We start from the raw sequence: 16426 nt of genomic DNA on the forward strand, positions 1-16426 counted from the left end.
ATGAGATTATTCAGTAACCTCAAGAGCACTGAAAAGATACCTGTTCTGTGATGGTTTGCCCCAGACAACACAAGGAAGTGCTGAATTTTTGAAGAAGAAATAAATTAACTGAATAGATCAGATCGTCAGCTTGAGTTCTGATCTGAGGTTTAGGGTATTCTACTTACTTCAGTAAACTCACTCCTGGTAAGCTCAGCTCATCTAGTGTACAGTCATTTCATTATTTTATTTCTGGAAGCATCTATTTGAAGCACATTACAGTGACATTTGCAGCATATTACGGTGACATTTGCCATTATGGCTTATTTTTTCGCAGGTTGCTTGAGCGTGAGAATGAGCAGCTCCAGGATCAGCTTCGAGAGGTCCGAGATGAGAACTGCAGGCTATACAAACTGGTGGCAGAGAAAGATTTTGAAATAAAGCAACTGCAGAAAAAAATACAGGAGGACAGATTGGCTTTATCGGGTAAACACAGTAACTTTGTATTCTCACTATGTTAGTTTCAGTGTTTGCTTGATGCTGATGGCAATAGAGGTAGGATAAGAGATTCATTGTGATCTCCTGGCAGTGAAATATTCATGTGACATCTCTTGACCTGCTTTATGCTAAAAAGGAGTATTTTGGTCGTATTGTTGTTGTCTCCGTTTCCACTCCTGTAATAAGCTTCTGCTAGGAGGAATCAAAATTCAGCTCTCAATTGAGAGAGACTTGTTCTCTGTTGAGCTTGCAGTAATTTGTAGTAGCCCTGAAAGCGCTTGGCTCTGAACTTTGAAAATACTTAGACACCTGTGTATAGATTTAGTCAACACTTAGAGTTGTTAACTAAACTTGCAAGAGCCTAAGCTGACACCGCTTTGCATTTGCAGAGTTTTCTGAATATCGATCTCTCTCCCATGTAAGGAGTCTCTGCTTTATTTGCAGGGGGAAGTTCCTCACGATGGTTTGACATGATGGCACTTACGTGTGGAACGGCACGTGTGCGTAAAGATCTGTGCCTTACTCTCTCCTTCAGTTTCCTGAGCTGCAAAATATGAATATTATTACTCCCCATTTTAGAGAGCTATTGAAAGGATCAAATGACTTCTGGTAGTCGGACAGGTCAGACCTAACGTGCAAAATGTTATTGATAATTATATGCCCCTTAATGTAGGCATAGTGCTCTTTGGGGGGTACACAGTGACCTCTGTTCCTCACGGATCTTCTGCAAACTTGCTGTTATTGTCACAAAAAATGATGACTCGTAGAAATCATATTTTAGAAAACTTTCTGTTAGTTTTAAAGAGCAGCGTTGCAGCTTTCTCTGCTGTGTAGTGTTAAATTCCTTATTTAGGCTCTTTTTGTTTGAATGCTCGAATAAAGCCCACGTAAGATACTGGCTGAGTGCAAAGTCCAGCTTCTAAATTGACTTGTGTGTACTTCGAAAATTGAACTGTGCAGGCTGCACCTCCTCCACTGGGTGCCACTGTTGTTCAGGATAGCAGTGATGACCAGGCGAGTAGAGAACAGGGAAAACGGCAATAATCAGAACTAAATAACACTTAAATTACACCTTCATTCTTAAAAACTCTCTGTAGCTTGTATGTAGGAGAAATTATAAGCTATTACTGGGTCAGGACCAGGAGGCAGATGTGCTGTTGCAGCTTCTTTGGCTGAGAGCTTGTGGCAGTTTGTGCCATGCCCCTGGCTTCCCTGTCTACATTGCAGCAAGAGGCTCGCCACGTTGCATGGGAATGAAAAGCTTTGATTAAATGTGTGCAATGTATTTGAAGACCATCACATGGAAGCACCAGCCTAACTGTTGGTTAGGTTAGTACTTACTGTGATCCTTGGCAGCCGTCGTTTATTATGAAAACTAAGGAAAAAATAGCTTCTTGATGAGAAGGGAAACACACGTCAGATAAAGGAGTATGAAGAGTGGAAATGTTTTTAAAAATAACTTATTATTTTCTCTACAGCAGTTTTAAATAGTGACATGGGATCATATTCTGTTCTCACCTATATTCTGCATAGCCTCTTTAAAGTCTCCAGGGGTTTTATGGGATTCATAATTCATTTAAGAGTGATCCGTCATCCTTGCATCTCACCCCGGTTCCTGAATATAATCTTCCCAGATGTCAGTAGAAAAGTCATTACTTCAGAGCACTGAAGGAGGATGGAAGAGTTAAAAAGAATGACGACAGCCAAGTTCAATCTTCATCTGTCCCACCAAAGATTTGTTATTGCAGGCTCATATTCACTGCTGAGTTAAGGTTTCCGTGGACATCGTATATAATCATATTGATTTTGCACTTGTGCAAGAACTTTTCTTCACCTGTGTGATGTTAATGAAAGCCAAGTGACACACAAGCCAGTCCTGGGTATTACTTTATTCATGACACTGATCAAACCTCTCTGATGAGGAGGCGAATGAAGTATCTGTTTAAAAGAGCAATTAAAAGAGTAATACAGTAAGGCTCCATGTATAATCTCAAGGAACATATAAATAGGCACAATGAAATTTCCTGGACGTTATCCAGGACTCAACTGTAATAGTGTGCCTGACCTTCTAGGACAGATGTCTAGAAAAGTTCACACCTCTGTTTCAGCAACTCCTCTGGTCGTAAACAACCAGTACAAACTAGAGTGTTGTCTTTTTCTGTAATATGCCTCGAAAATCTAGTCACAACTGTCCTTCACAGCGGTAAGCAGAAAACACCTTTACCCTTTCTGTGTAGTAATGTTGCTATGACCACTCTTGTGGCCTTCTGACACGCGGCTGTTGCTAAAGTGTGAAATGTGGCTTTGCTAGCCACAACGTGATGCTGCCTCAAAGGACCGAGCAATCCATCTGCAATCACTGACGCCTCTTTTCCCTCAGTTGTTCATTTAAGTGCCTGGCACGGCTCTGAGAGAAATGGATGAGACAATAAAAAGTACATTGTGCACTGGACAGAGAACAAAAGCATCGTCTATTCTGAATCTTGCCTGTAAGATATGTCCTTTGCTTTTATGTATACTTTTCAGGGACGTCTGGTTTAGCTGGAGATGTTGCAGCTACTAAAATAGTTGAATTGGCCAAAAAGAATCGTGAGATAACTGCCGAGACTGAGCGTGAAAAAGCCAAAGTGAAGCAACTGAATAACAAAGTCAAAGAGCTGGAGAAAGAAGTGAGGCATTTTTCTTGTTCTCTTTTTGTGTGCTAAAACAGAGAAATCCAGCTTTTGGGCTAGAGGGGCTGTAGAAACTGGGTTTAATTCGTGTTCCCATTTTGAATTTGCTCTTGCATCCATGCTTGCTTTGAGTTCTTGTAATTTCTGCCCTTGCTAGGGGAGAGGGATGTGTGCCCTCAGCTGTTTCCACCTTTGCAGAAAGGAGGAGCCAGAAAAGGATATCTGTAAGTTATAATGAGAGAAAGATTTATGAAATGCCAATTACAAATGTTCACTTGTATTTGAAGCACAGAGGCCTTTCTGGCAGTATGGCAATGACATTTTTCTTATTTTTTTTTTGTGTGAGGAGGAACAAATTTCATACCATTATGTCTTACATTCCCACCTCGTTAATACCAGTCGTGAATTAGTACTCTATTCTTCTAAGCTTTATTCATCCACATAATAAAAGCTGTTTTCTGCCATCAAGTACTTCCAGACCTGAGACAGTAACAAACTACACCACTTAAGACAGCAAATCTTCACTCAGATGTATTTTTGTGATTTAGTACGACTTTTTTATACGTGCTAACCTTTCACAGGAATAATTTTGCTCAGGTGACTGCTGAAATGAAAATTAGGTGCCCTGATGTTAATGTTTACTTTATTCGTTGGTTACTACTGCACTCCCTTACACAGTACTGGTAAAATTTTAGATAATTTTTAATGCTTTGCTTCCTTAGAAGACATAATTTAAATGGATCAATAACGTTTATCATGCTATCTGACAAATGCATCTTTCCATCTTTCACAGTCACTTAATATCACGAAATGTGCATGTATCTGAATTGTACCCCGGTTACCTGAAAGATCAAGAAATGATAGATTAAATGTTTGAGAACTTCTGCGTAAATCCTGAGTGATCTGGTCAGAGGAGTCTTGTCAAACAGTTGACAGGCTGGCTAAGTAATGTCAGGTATAGCTGGGGACCTAAAAAATATCGCACAAAAAGTAGGGGAGCAAGCCATGAGTAATTTCAAGAAAAATCAACTTGGTTATAATCCCCTACTGCAGAAGTGTAATGATCAGCATTCGAACAGAAGCTTAAAATATTGTCAGATGTTGACCCAAACGAAAGGGCCACAGACATTTCAGGAAAGGAAATCAAACTCGAAGCAAACAGAAATTTTCAAGGAACAATAATTACTGGTCAAAGCAAAGATGGACACTTCAGATATGAACGAGTTTGTCCTTAGACACCAGCACCATCAAAATCAAAACCAAACACAGCAACCTGTGTCATCTGAGGTAAAGATGAACCACGGTGTGAACCCCACTGAAACCATGCCCTGGTCAATGGTCTGTATTTTCTCACAACCTCGTTTGGGATGGCCCTTCTCTAAACTAACGGTCACTGGCTGAGTTTGTGGATTGTACTTGTTCGGTAGAACTATATGAAGATGTAAAAGATGGGTAAAATTAAAGCGATGTTTGACAGTCGGAGGTATCTGTGAAAAATGTTGAGTGATGAAAGAGGAGAGCTCTCACAGACAGGAACCTGCGGGGATTCACGTTTCTGTAGTAACTCTTCAGCTAAGCTGGTTCACTGTCTAGACACACTCGTCTTTTTCCATTGGTTGTAGAAAGAACCAAGGCGACTAAAGCGCAATTCAGTTGCCCGCGCATAAGCATGAAAGTACAGTCTGAGATGCCGCTTGACCGCTGAGACATCCCTGCGGGGCAGTAAGACATGACAGGACTGGCAGTCCTGGTGCAGCAGCAGTGGGCAACAAAACTGAGTAAGCAGTCAGTGCATCCCCTTGATGTAACGTAGGTGTCTGCTGTAGAGTGAGCTGAAGACTAGATTTCTATTATATTGACTAGACTCGATTCTTTATAGAGACACCCACACTGAAAACAGGGAAAGTGTTAATTTGTGAGTTGAGTCTCACCCTGTATGCCTACATCTAGACGCCTTAAACTCTGCTAAATGAATTGTGGTGATGGTACCTTACAAAGGCATCACAATGTGTACTTTCACCACCAGAAAGCACTCTTATTTTACATAATTGTTAGCTCTTTGTATGAAAACTGAAAAATATGTAAACCGTAAGTGTTTTAACATGACTATGTTCCCACAAACAAAATGGAAGGTGTGGCCGCTGAGCGATTGAGCAATCACTTAGCAAAGGGTGGTACATGTAAACAAAGACTGCAAACGGCTGTTTGCAAAAAATTTCCGTAGAATTTGACCTCGGAGCTGCCAACGCTAGCTGAAATTTCTCATTCTCAGTCCATTGAGTGAAAGAGTTTATGAACGGGGTAGAAGGGATGACCTAACCATTGATTTACTTGCAAAGAAGGGGTGACATAGGAGCTGGGCCTGAGTTACACTCTCTGTTTCCCCAGATATCACTTTAACGAAGAAGCTATTCCTTAGAGCTTTCTTTTATTAAGGCAAATAATCAAGATTTTCCGCCCACCTCAAAGAATGAAGTCTCAGCCCTTTAAAGCAATACTTCCCAGCCTTTCCAGCTCCAAATTCCCTGCGCTCCAGTCCAATAAGAAATCTTTGCAACCTCAACATAGGACAGGATTCAGAGGAAGGGCTATGTGCCTGCCTTCCTAAACTGTGACAAGCAATAAGAGACATTTTCTTCAGAGGCTGAGAAATGCTACATTACAGCTAAAGAAAAAGAGCCTTAACACCATTACTAAGTAATCATTTGTCCATTTACATTCATCTGGTAAATAGAACTATGTGCTCTTTATGAAATATCCAATGATTTTCCTGAAGAGTGGCATCCCAAATACCACAGGAGACAACAACCTGATTTGTACCCTACTGTATTGTATTTGCATTTATATATATAAGCACTTATTTTATGAGCCTGTGGTGATAAAATCTCGCAGAAGTCTCCATACTTGATAACTGATGCCATCTCAGCAAGTCAGAGACATTTTCATTGAAGGTCTTCCACCACAAAATAATACATGCTTCTTTGGAAAGCATTTCAGGAAAAATTATCTGCCTTCCTACTGATCGTATTTAAAAAAGAAGGGGAAACAAAGTGGTTTTTTTTTTTTCTAGAGTAAACAAAGCTTCAGGATTGTCGAAATTTCTGTTCTACTTTTTTCTAATTAATCTTTCATGGAGGTATGCTCTTCAATCTGTCTACTCTACAATAACAATACATTTTTTTTACAGCTACAGACAGCTGTGGAAAAAATACATTCTCTTGGTGGTGATGATGCAGGAATCAAGCAATCAATTCTGAAGATGATCGACGGAAACTTGGTATGAATTGTAATTGAAGAGAGGAAATCAGAAGCTGATATTTAGTTCTCTCCTATTGTGCATTTCCTTCCTTACGACAAGCGTGTATCCCTGTCACTAGTTTTGTGACTAAATTGCTCTGTTTGTACCTTCTGTATGATCCCAAAAATTAGGGAAGATGTTTGCGTGGGTCTGGGAAAAAAAGATTCTCCGATCCTGATGGATCTGTGGATCTTAAACACTTCAGTTTTTCCCCAAGGATTCTGTTCTTACCAAGTACATTCTTCTCTTCAAAGGCTGAAAGTCCAGAGGTGAAAGCATTGCAAGAAAAATTAACCACAGCCAACTTTAAAGTGATGGAGTATCGTAACCAACTCCAGTCTGCAAAACAGGAACTGAAGATGACTCAAAAGGTACTGTCGCAGGACACAGTCTGTGGCAGGGATCCTGTGCAAGGGCTGTATTCTTGTGAAATCAGAAGGAGGCTTTTTTTCTTTTGGGCTTTGATTAGCCTCCATGAAGTATTCCAGTGAACTGTCAGGAGGTAAGAAGAGACACGGGTGTAGTGGCTGCACTGGAAAGATATTCACATTGACGCACAGATTTCATGCTCTGCCAGCACAGCTGGATGACTGTATCCACTGTTTCTACTGCTGTGATGGGTACAGATTCTTTAAGGTTTGAAAGTCCCAGTTCAGCAAAATAGGTTTGTGATTCACTTGAAGCATACGTTCAGGCCCTTTCCTTCTTTCCAAAACATTTAATTATGCATTTACTTTTAATGTAGGCTTCGGTCCCATGGAAGTTGATGGGATTAAAAACCGCGCTTGAACTAAAGCACATATTTAAACAGTTTGTTGGAGTGACATCCAGAGTAACCTTTTCCTCTTTTATTCATGATGGATTTTAATGCGTTACTATGTGCTCTGTTTCCTTTGGTTTCATTACTTTGCGTAAGAGACCTGCAATGCAGATCAGAGTAGAGAATATAGTCCTAAAAATAGAACTCTGCTGACCTTTTTATAAATAATTTAAATGCTCTTCATACTAACTTTAGCTCTCGTTAATGTGGCTGTGCTGGAATCGTGCAAGAGAGATTGGATCAATTCCTGACTGCAAGGAGGTGTATTAAGACAATATCTCTACTCCGTTCCTATTTAGTTCTGGTTAAGTATTCATCATGTGAAAAATAATTGCATATATTGAAAACTCTTAGTAATGCTCAGTAAACCTTGGTGATGAATTTGAAATCCTCTTGTTACAGAAGTATCAGAGTTTGACACCCAGCTATACAGCAAGACATTACAGTTTGACACTCTCCATAGGCAGGCAGCAAAACACAGATTTGCATTTTTAAAAGAGCAAAGAATATTACTCAAACATCAAAATACTGAATTATACACCTCACAAAGTGAAATAATTCATGTTAGCCAAACCCCTCCTAAGCACTAGCACCTTGTACTGTGATAATGATCTGAAAGAGCTTACATCACGCTGGATACTGGATATCAGATACAGACGATACATATACTGTGTATGGATACAGCGCTTTGTGTTTACTGCTCGAGAGCTTTTCTTCCCCCCTCCCCAACACATGTATTTCAGCCCAGCCTTATTGTTGATGTTAATGCCTTTTTCTTAGCTTTTAGCAAAGGAAGTTGGTGAAGACGTGAATATTCAAAGTCTTTTGACCAATTCTGGCAGCTGGCGTGGACGAGCCCAGCAAATTCTTGTTCTCCAGAGCAAGGTGAGTTAAGACCCTGCATAGTGCCGTGAAAGCTGGGTGCTGGGGTGCTCTTTCTAAGTATAGATATTACCTCAGTTTAAGATAAAGATACTATTAGTTCTTCATTAAGTAATTCTTAACATCTGTACCTGCTTATAAGGTGTGTCCCAGTACAAACAACGTCTACTGCAAATACATAGTCGGTCTTTTTCTGTGTTGAGGAAAGCAAAACACTTTATGGTAACTTTTGTAATAGGTTTTGGTATGTTTGTGTTCATCTGTGTGTGCGCGTGCCTGTGTGTGTACGGTGTCAGGGTGCCAAATTTTAAATGTGTGTTAATGTGTGTAGGGCCTTTCATAGTTTCTGCAAACTATATTAATTAGTCTATTGCAAAATGCCAGTTTCAGTATTTAAGCTAGGAATCTTTCACATCTGCGTCAAAGGAGAAAGTTCAGTGGCCTTGGAGAGCTATGGCAGCCTAGTTAAAATCCCAGGGTGTTTTGAAGGTGCCTCTCTCCACTGAGTACAGAAGGAGCCCTGTCAGTGTCTGTGCTCTCGCTTAGACACCTTTGTTCAGTGCATAAAGTCAGATGGGAAGAATTGAGGACAGATAAGATTTTCAAGTTGTTCCCACAGGAACTTCAGTAAAATCTTTAACTCTTGAATCTTCTGAAGGGCACAGTCTAGCTGAAATGTCAGCTTGGAACAAGAAGGCAGTTTTGTCTGCATCATAAATAAAAACTTCTTTCAGGTGTTTTGATATATATTCTTCCTATTTTTCTGCTGTTTAATTATATGTCAACAAACTGTGATTTTTGCACTCTGACTGAAATTATTAACCTTTACTTTCCCTTGAGCAAATTACATTTTCCTCCCATTAGACCCCCTGGCTGGGATTCGTCTGAAGACTGTATGTACTGTACTGTACCATAATGTAGAAATATTTTTCTGAGTCAGTCTCCTCAGGCCCCTTCTGTACCCATCATAGAATCACAGAATCATAAAAAGGTTAGAGTTGGAAGGGACCTTAAAGATTATCTAGTTCCAACCCCTTTTTCGTGGCCAGGAACACCTTCCACTAGACCAGGTTGCTCAAAGTCCCATCCAACCTGGCCTTGAACACCTCCAGGTGCCCAGGGATGGGGCATCCACAACTTCTCTGGGCAATCTGTGCCAGTGTCTCACCACCCTCAGAGTAAAGAATTTCTTCCTAACATCTAATCTAAATCTACCCTTTCAGTTTAAAACCATTACCCCTCATCCTGTCACTGCACTCCCTGATAAAGAGTCCATCTCTTTATCTTTCCTGCAGGCCCCTGGAAGGCCGCTATAATGTCTCCCTGGAGCCTTCTCTTCTCCAGGCTGAACAACCCTAGCTCTCTCAGCCTGTCCTCACAGCATAGCTGCTTCAGCCTTCTGATCATCTTCATGGCATCCTCTGGACTCACTCCAACAGGTCCATATCCTTCTTATGTTGTGGACCCCAGAGCTGGACACAGTACTCCAGGTGGGGTCTCCCCAGAGTGGAGTAGAGGGGCAGAATCACCTCCCTTGCCCTGCTGGCCACGCTGATGGGGATGCAGCCCAGGATGCAGTTGGCTTTCTGAGCTGCGGGCGCACATTGTCAGCTCATGTTGAACTTCTCGTCCACGAGCACCCCCAAGTCCTTCTCAGGGCTGCTCTCAATCCCTTCATCCCCCAGCCTGTATTGATACCAGGGTTGCCCATACCCATGTGCAGAACCTTGCACTTGGCCTTGTTGAACCTCATGAGGTTCACATGGCCCCACTTCTCAAGCTTGTCCAGGTCCCTCTGGATGGGACCTCAGGCCTGTCAACTGCACAGTCAGCTTGGTGTAGTCAGGGGATCCTGTCAATATAGTCACTGGATCAAAAGTGAGGTAGGTGCATCTTATCTAAGAAGACACCTCCAGAACAGGGCAGAGGAACTGTGCTGTAGCAGTGCCCATTTCCTTCTACTGACTATAAAAGTCTGTAGTGAATAACTGAGATGCTGGGGCTGAGTTCACTTGACCACACGTAGGTGTCTAATGCCAGTAGGGTATCCCTCTGACCTCTGATCATCTCTCCAGAGGAGAATGGGTGTCTTGTAGATTATGTTTCATATGTGTTCCCAGTATCCCAGGGCACCTAAAACAGCACCAGGTGCCTATGGTCAGGCTAGTGAACTGTGCCCTAGATGTTTTCATTGTGGACATCCTGGATGGTGATTCTGCTAAAGACCAAGATGCCTAAACGTATGTGGGTGAGTGGGTGTTTGCCCTTTTAGAGGAGACACAAGGTATTATTCTGTTGCCCACACGTGTGTTTAGTGGCATTCAAGATTCTTTGGCGTGCATGCCTGGCCTCCACATGTGGCTCCAATAACGCACAGATCTCCCATGTGTCCTGAGTCTCCTGTAGGTCTGATGTCATATCTCCTGCTGCACAGATGCCCTAGGCATCTGTATTCTTTGTAAGCAGCTAACAAATTTAAATTTGAAAGAACAGGCACTGCTCTGTGTTAGTTAACCAAGAAAATGTCAAGAAGTAATGTACTGCACTCCGAGCTCCCTTTGGTTATGTCCTCTTTGATGCTGAACCACTGTACTCCTTGTAAAGGCTCTGGATGAGTCGTCATTATTGTCCCCTAGGTTCGAGAGCTGGAGAATCAGTTGGGTCAACACAAGACCAGAACATCACTGAGTGAGATTGATGAGGAATTGCTGGCACTTACCGATCCAAGGAAGTTGTCAGCCCCAGAGAAGAACTTGTTGAAGATTCGCAGCTTGGAAAAAGAAAAGAAAGACACCTTGGAGGTAAAAACCTGTGAGCTGACAGTCCTGTTTGGGTATGTAGTGTGTAATAATTTGCGTTACCTTCAGGGTGTACGTTACACCATTTCAGAAGCCCACCCGATCTGATGGAGCAAGTTCTGCCACACTTCACAGACTGAACAAAAGGCTACCAGGCTTGTTGTCTGGACTGCACTGTTGCATGCCTCTGCAGTAGAAGATTTGGTCTTCCCCTCTGCTTCACAATTCAAGTGTCAGATGCATCCATTTGGCCTGAAATGTGGCCTGAAATGTCAGCTGTGCCTGATAGGTGATGTTGGAAGGAGGGAGAGATGCTCTGGGTTGCAATGCAGCTGGTACTGGCTTTATACCGAAGGCATGTGTAGAAAGAAGCCCTGCTACAGCTGCATCCAAACTGTGTAGCATCCCACCCACCCTGTGGCCAGATGTGCATAAATACAAACTTCCCCCTCACACCTCGTATATCTGTATAGCTAAGGCCTTCTACATTTGAACAGAACGAAGCTGAGAATTACACCAGACTCCCTCTGAAAATGAGTCTCCATCTATCACATGTAGTAGCTACAAAAATAAACAGGCATCCAGTGTTTAGAGGCTGAGAGAGGCTATAGCCAGTGAAACCGTGAGGTGAAAAGGACGTGTAGACCTGTGTCCACCAGAAACGTGGAGGGTAGAGGTCAAGCTATACATATTCAGGTTAGCAAAGCACATCTCCCTGTGCTCCTTTCCTAGATTTGCTTCTCTAACGGCCATCTGGCACCAGCACAGAGCTTGATTAGCTGCTGCTTTTCTCATCGCAATTTAACTGTGCAACAGAATGAGCAATGGGGTGATACACACCTTTCACTCTTGGCCGTGAGAATGAAAGAGAAGATTTATAGCAACAGGCACACAGCACAGAGAAGGCTTTCCTCAGTAACTGTCATCTGCGTGGTTCCACTTCTGCCTTTGTATTTCAGGCTCCATTCGCAACAGCTTCCACTGTACTTGTCCATTATTACTTAACTGCTGGCATGCTCCCTGACCAGTTTCATCTAGGTGAAGGCATGGCTCAGGGGGCAGCGTATGCCGAGGACTGCTTCTGGTACTCAGTGTGGCATCACCACCCTGTATCTGGAAGGAAGAGAGTTTCCCCATGGAGAGTGATGAGGCAAATGAAAAAGCGGGACCGTACAGAATTAGGTTTTAACACAAAATTATCATTTGCTTCCTGGCACGTACTGAATCAACCTAGTCCGCTTGTATTCCTGAGCAGACAGACCTTTTTTGATGCTGGCAAGGAGGCAGTGAGTAGTGTCGTTTATAATTTCTACCTATTTAGGGATGATATGGTATGCCAGTTCCATTTTTTTGGATTCTACCAGAGCACCTGGGGCTTAGTGATAGCCTATAACTGTCGTTTCCTATGATGTGTTTGCATCACTGCAGAAACTCACCGGGGAACATGACGCACTCCAAAAAAGTCATGAGGAAGTGAAAAAAAAACTCGACGCATCAAAAGCCAGGAACAAAGTACTGTGCAGCGAAGTGAAAACCCTGAAGGGACAGATCGTAACCTTGCTGGAGAAAGGAAAACACGACGATGAGCTCATAGACGCCTTACTGGTACAGTCTGACTATTACTGTTGGTCCCAGCCCCTGCAGATCTATAAGTGATGAAACATGATGTCATTTAATGACATGGTGACACAGACAACCTTAGGGTATACGGGGGCCTGATGAATCAAACTGTGACAGCCAGAGGTTTCCTAGTCAGCTAGAGCCCTTCACTTTGGATCAGATCATGTAAAGGCTGTACGACAGCACCAGGCGTGACACAGCTGTAGTCAAGTGTCTCTAAGGGGTTGTAAGAAACATTTTGCAGAAGGACTGAAATAGGATTGTCTGGTAGGTAGAGGAAGGGCTTCATTCCTGAGCCATGAAGCTGGACTGTATTCTCTGTTCTGCTTTCAGCTCCACCGATAGATTTTTTTTTCTTAGAATGCCTGCAATCTTGTGCTTTAATTTGTTGTTGTTACACAGCCCAAAACACACAAGCTGAACCATGAGTACTAAACCGTGTAGACATTCACTTGAAATAGCTGGAGCTGAGAAGAGTTGTCCCCTTCAAACCCAGGACTTGAGATGCAGTTATGCTGAAATAAATGGCAGCTATCATGGTCTTGCAGGATCCTTTTGTCCTGCCGTGGTTCTAAACAATCTTTCCCCAATTACAACAATGAAAAAAAATTAGAAAATATGCTACTTCCTGGTGGAGTTTTTCCTGATACAGCTCCTCACAAGTTTCAAATCACATTTCCTTGCTTCTGTACGTAGGTTTTAGCTAGGACGTGCTTTGACTAAGCTGGCGTTCACCTTTCTGCACACCAGGCAGCCGCGGGGAGGCTGGGTACTGACCAGCAGATTAGGGAGATTACAGAAGAGCCAAATAACAGTTGTCACTTTTTCTAAGTCAGAGCATTCTCACTAAAATTAGTACAGAAAGATGTGAGTTTACTTGGGAAGGAATGGTTAAGCTGTTTTATCCCTTACGTGAAAGAAGCACCTTGCTTGTAGTTTGTTGGCCGGACAGAACAAACTGTCTGGCAAGTATTTGATTTGTCAGTGTGAGAAAAGCTCCAAAACCCACTGGTAAAAACAGCCTAGCCGCATAGCTGGCATCCCATACCACCCTCATCTCTTAATGTGACTTATCACACCGTCTGATTGTGTTCTAATTTCACGCAAAAGCAAATTGAAATCTTTACTTTTATCCACTTTATGAAAAAGTCACCTCCTTTGACAAAAACTAGCCTTTTTTGCTCTCTTTTCTGCTACTCTCAGGAGCAAAGCTGCCAGCAAACTGAATCTCAGTTGCTCAGGTCTTTTCTACTTGCACCATCCAGTCACTGAAGTCTTGATATGACAGCAAGGGCCAGTGGGGACAGACTGTCCTTACCCAGCCACATCTGTCTGGGTGCTGCAAGAAGTGCTGCGCAGTCTTTTCAAGGGATAGATGCTGAGAATGAGACAAGGTGATCTCATGCTTAAAACAGAAGGGACCAAATTCTTGGAGCAGCGTTAGTGACCTCAGGGTGCTTACACCAGGGAATGGGTTTGGCAGGGCAGTGGCTTTCCCTGGCGTTCCTAAATGGGTAGTTGTCTTGGAGGGTGTAAAACACCCAGGGAGTCTTCATAATCATTGTGTACAAAAGTGAAGATCTCACTCATTGTTTCTATTTTATCAGAGACAACAGAAGGAAATGCAGGAGATCTTAAAGCACCTGAGCTACCAGGACGAGAAGAGCAAGGAGTCCCAGCAGATGCTAGGGCAGCGCTTGAACAGTGAGGTTCAGAAACAAAACTGCCTTATAGAGCAGCTCAGACAGATGGTGGCTGAACGAGAAGCAAAGGTTAAAGAGCTGGAAGAGGAGATTGGGCAGCTCACACTTCAGGTAGGCAGCCAGAAGAAATGAACTGGAGGAGCACACTGTGTAATCGGTTTAGATCTGCTCTTCCAATTCCTTCTCTCTTGTTGTTTGAGATGGTTGCTAGCTTGAGAGACCGATATCTGACCTACTGAAGGTCTCTCGTGATGGAATGGTAAAGCAGGAATTCTTTCTTGTAACTCTTAAGTTTCTTTCCTGTTCGTATGTAACTTTTCTTCAAGCTGTTTAAGCAACAGAAAACATAGAAATACCAGTCACATCCACATGTGGCTTTGTGCCAAGACTGTGCCACAAGTCTGACAGCAAGGGTTGGGCTGCAACGGGGACTTCTTAGTATTCAGCTTCCTTGGCTGGCAAAGGAAGCAAGCAAAGAAACACAGGTGAGGGCAACATCAGCAGGCTGCCGTGGCACCCAGCTGCATCCCCTCATGGAGTGATGGAACCCCTAGTAAGTTATTCTCATCTCCCACTGTAAACCACTTCAAAAGCTTCCTCTCCCACAGATCTCCAGACTATTAATCTGAGTCTGATGGGTCTTGGGCATGTGGAAATTTCATGGTACAGCTGAAAGAATTGGGAAGGTTGTCCCCTTGTAGACTAGTATGTTAAAAATGTTTCTGAATTTGGTGGTCTGGTGTTGCAAACTGACAGAGGCAAGGTGGTACTGTTGCCAGAGCACAGTTTCATATGAAACTGTGTTTTTTTACTGACTTTTGTTTTGTTCCCATCCTGCAATGGATAGAAACTAAAGAAAAGTTTCCCAGGAGGTCCTGTAAAACAAAAGTTCTGGTGTGCTTGTAGCAATCATCGTAAGCTGCTTGATTAGGCATTGATGCGACTATTTTCCTTTGAACTGTGTAATTGGTTTTGTAACCTGCTCAACATTAACAGAAGAAATCTGCCCATCGAGGGGATGGTTCAGGAGCTGCTGCTGATACACCACCTTCTGAGCACTCAGAAGATCCAGCTTTTACTCTGCTTAAGCCTCTGGCATCAGGCAGCAATCAGGTTGGAAGGATTGGATCTGCTCGGTAAGAAGACCCGAATGTCAATGTTTAAAATTGTTGTGAGTTATTCAGAAGCATGGTTTTCCCAGACAATTTCCCAACAAAACCCCAAGCGCTGTGTGCCAACAGCCGTGGCAGCCTGTTTACAGTATATGGGAATCTCTAATCACGTTATCTCTTGGACTTTTCGTCCTGAAACAGAGAAAGATATACAGACTTGCAGACATTACTACATTTGGCATGATTGTAGTGCAGCTAATTCTCTTTCTCCGGCTCAGATAATGTTTATGTGGTTAGCTTAAGTGCCTGTGATTCTTCTCTCTTATGAGAAACGGGGCTTCTAATGAGCAGACTTCTGAAAGCAGGGTGGCAATTTAATGCAAAATGCCATTTTAGGTAAGCACTAAATCACTGGCGCATTATTTAAATCAATAAATACGCTTCGAGTAGGATTTACTTGCAGAAACGTTGAAAACACACTACATCGTTTGCTCTTAACAAACACCCTTTTTAAAGCCTCACTGAGAACCATGTAAATTACACTAATCTTAATACAGCAGTAAATCTGATTTTTGTTTAGACTGATGTGACTCTGTGTCACTCTGGCGGTGTAAAGGGACCAGAACACCAGAGCAAGTTATATCCTTTCCTGTTAAAATGCTGGTTTTGTTGCTAAAGAGTTCATGGTCTAATTGACAATGGGGATTTGGGACTGGTCTTCTGAGGAAAGAGGATATTTTTCATCAAGTTAAGTTGCAGCTGTTTTCTTCCATGTAATTTTAACTCGCCTGCCACATTACTGTAAGACACTGAATTTGGCTTTAAAATTGTCTGATGTATCCCTGACTCTAAGTAGAGCATTACTACAAAGTTTAAGAAAAGTTCTTCTCAGTGTTTTTGAGTTAGAGTTAAAACATCCTTACTTTGAAAGTTTCTACGTCTCCCTTGTTCTATTCTTCTGACTGACTTTATTCTCCCACTTCTAACTGTGCAGAAGTCGTTCTCTTCTCATGTAGCAAATCTATATTTCCTCCACTTTTTCAC

General features: G+C 42.4%; 1 protein-coding gene across 4 annotated transcripts in view; it reads left to right on the top strand.

Annotated features, from left to right (window-relative positions):
• CCDC13 (coiled-coil domain containing 13) overlaps nt 1-16426 on the top strand; it is a 34784-nt gene that overhangs the window by 5981 nt on the left and 12377 nt on the right. For all 4 annotated transcript variants that reach the window (XM_074573949.1, XM_074573950.1, XM_074573953.1 and 1 more), the window contains exons 4-12: nt 317-465; nt 3004-3146; nt 6337-6426; nt 6702-6818; nt 8048-8152; nt 10786-10950; nt 12376-12552; nt 14175-14381; nt 15267-15406. In XM_074573949.1, the coding sequence (XP_074430050.1) occupies nt 317-465; nt 3004-3146; nt 6337-6426; nt 6702-6818; nt 8048-8152; nt 10786-10950; nt 12376-12552; nt 14175-14381; nt 15267-15406 (1293 nt within the window). The remainder of the gene's footprint in view (nt 1-316; nt 466-3003; nt 3147-6336; nt 6427-6701; nt 6819-8047; nt 8153-10785; nt 10951-12375; nt 12553-14174; nt 14382-15266; nt 15407-16426) is intronic.

This window comes from Larus michahellis, chromosome 2, assembly GCF_964199755.1.
Source record: "Larus michahellis chromosome 2, bLarMic1.1, whole genome shotgun sequence".
Taxonomy (NCBI): Eukaryota; Metazoa; Chordata; class Aves; order Charadriiformes; family Laridae; genus Larus; species Larus michahellis.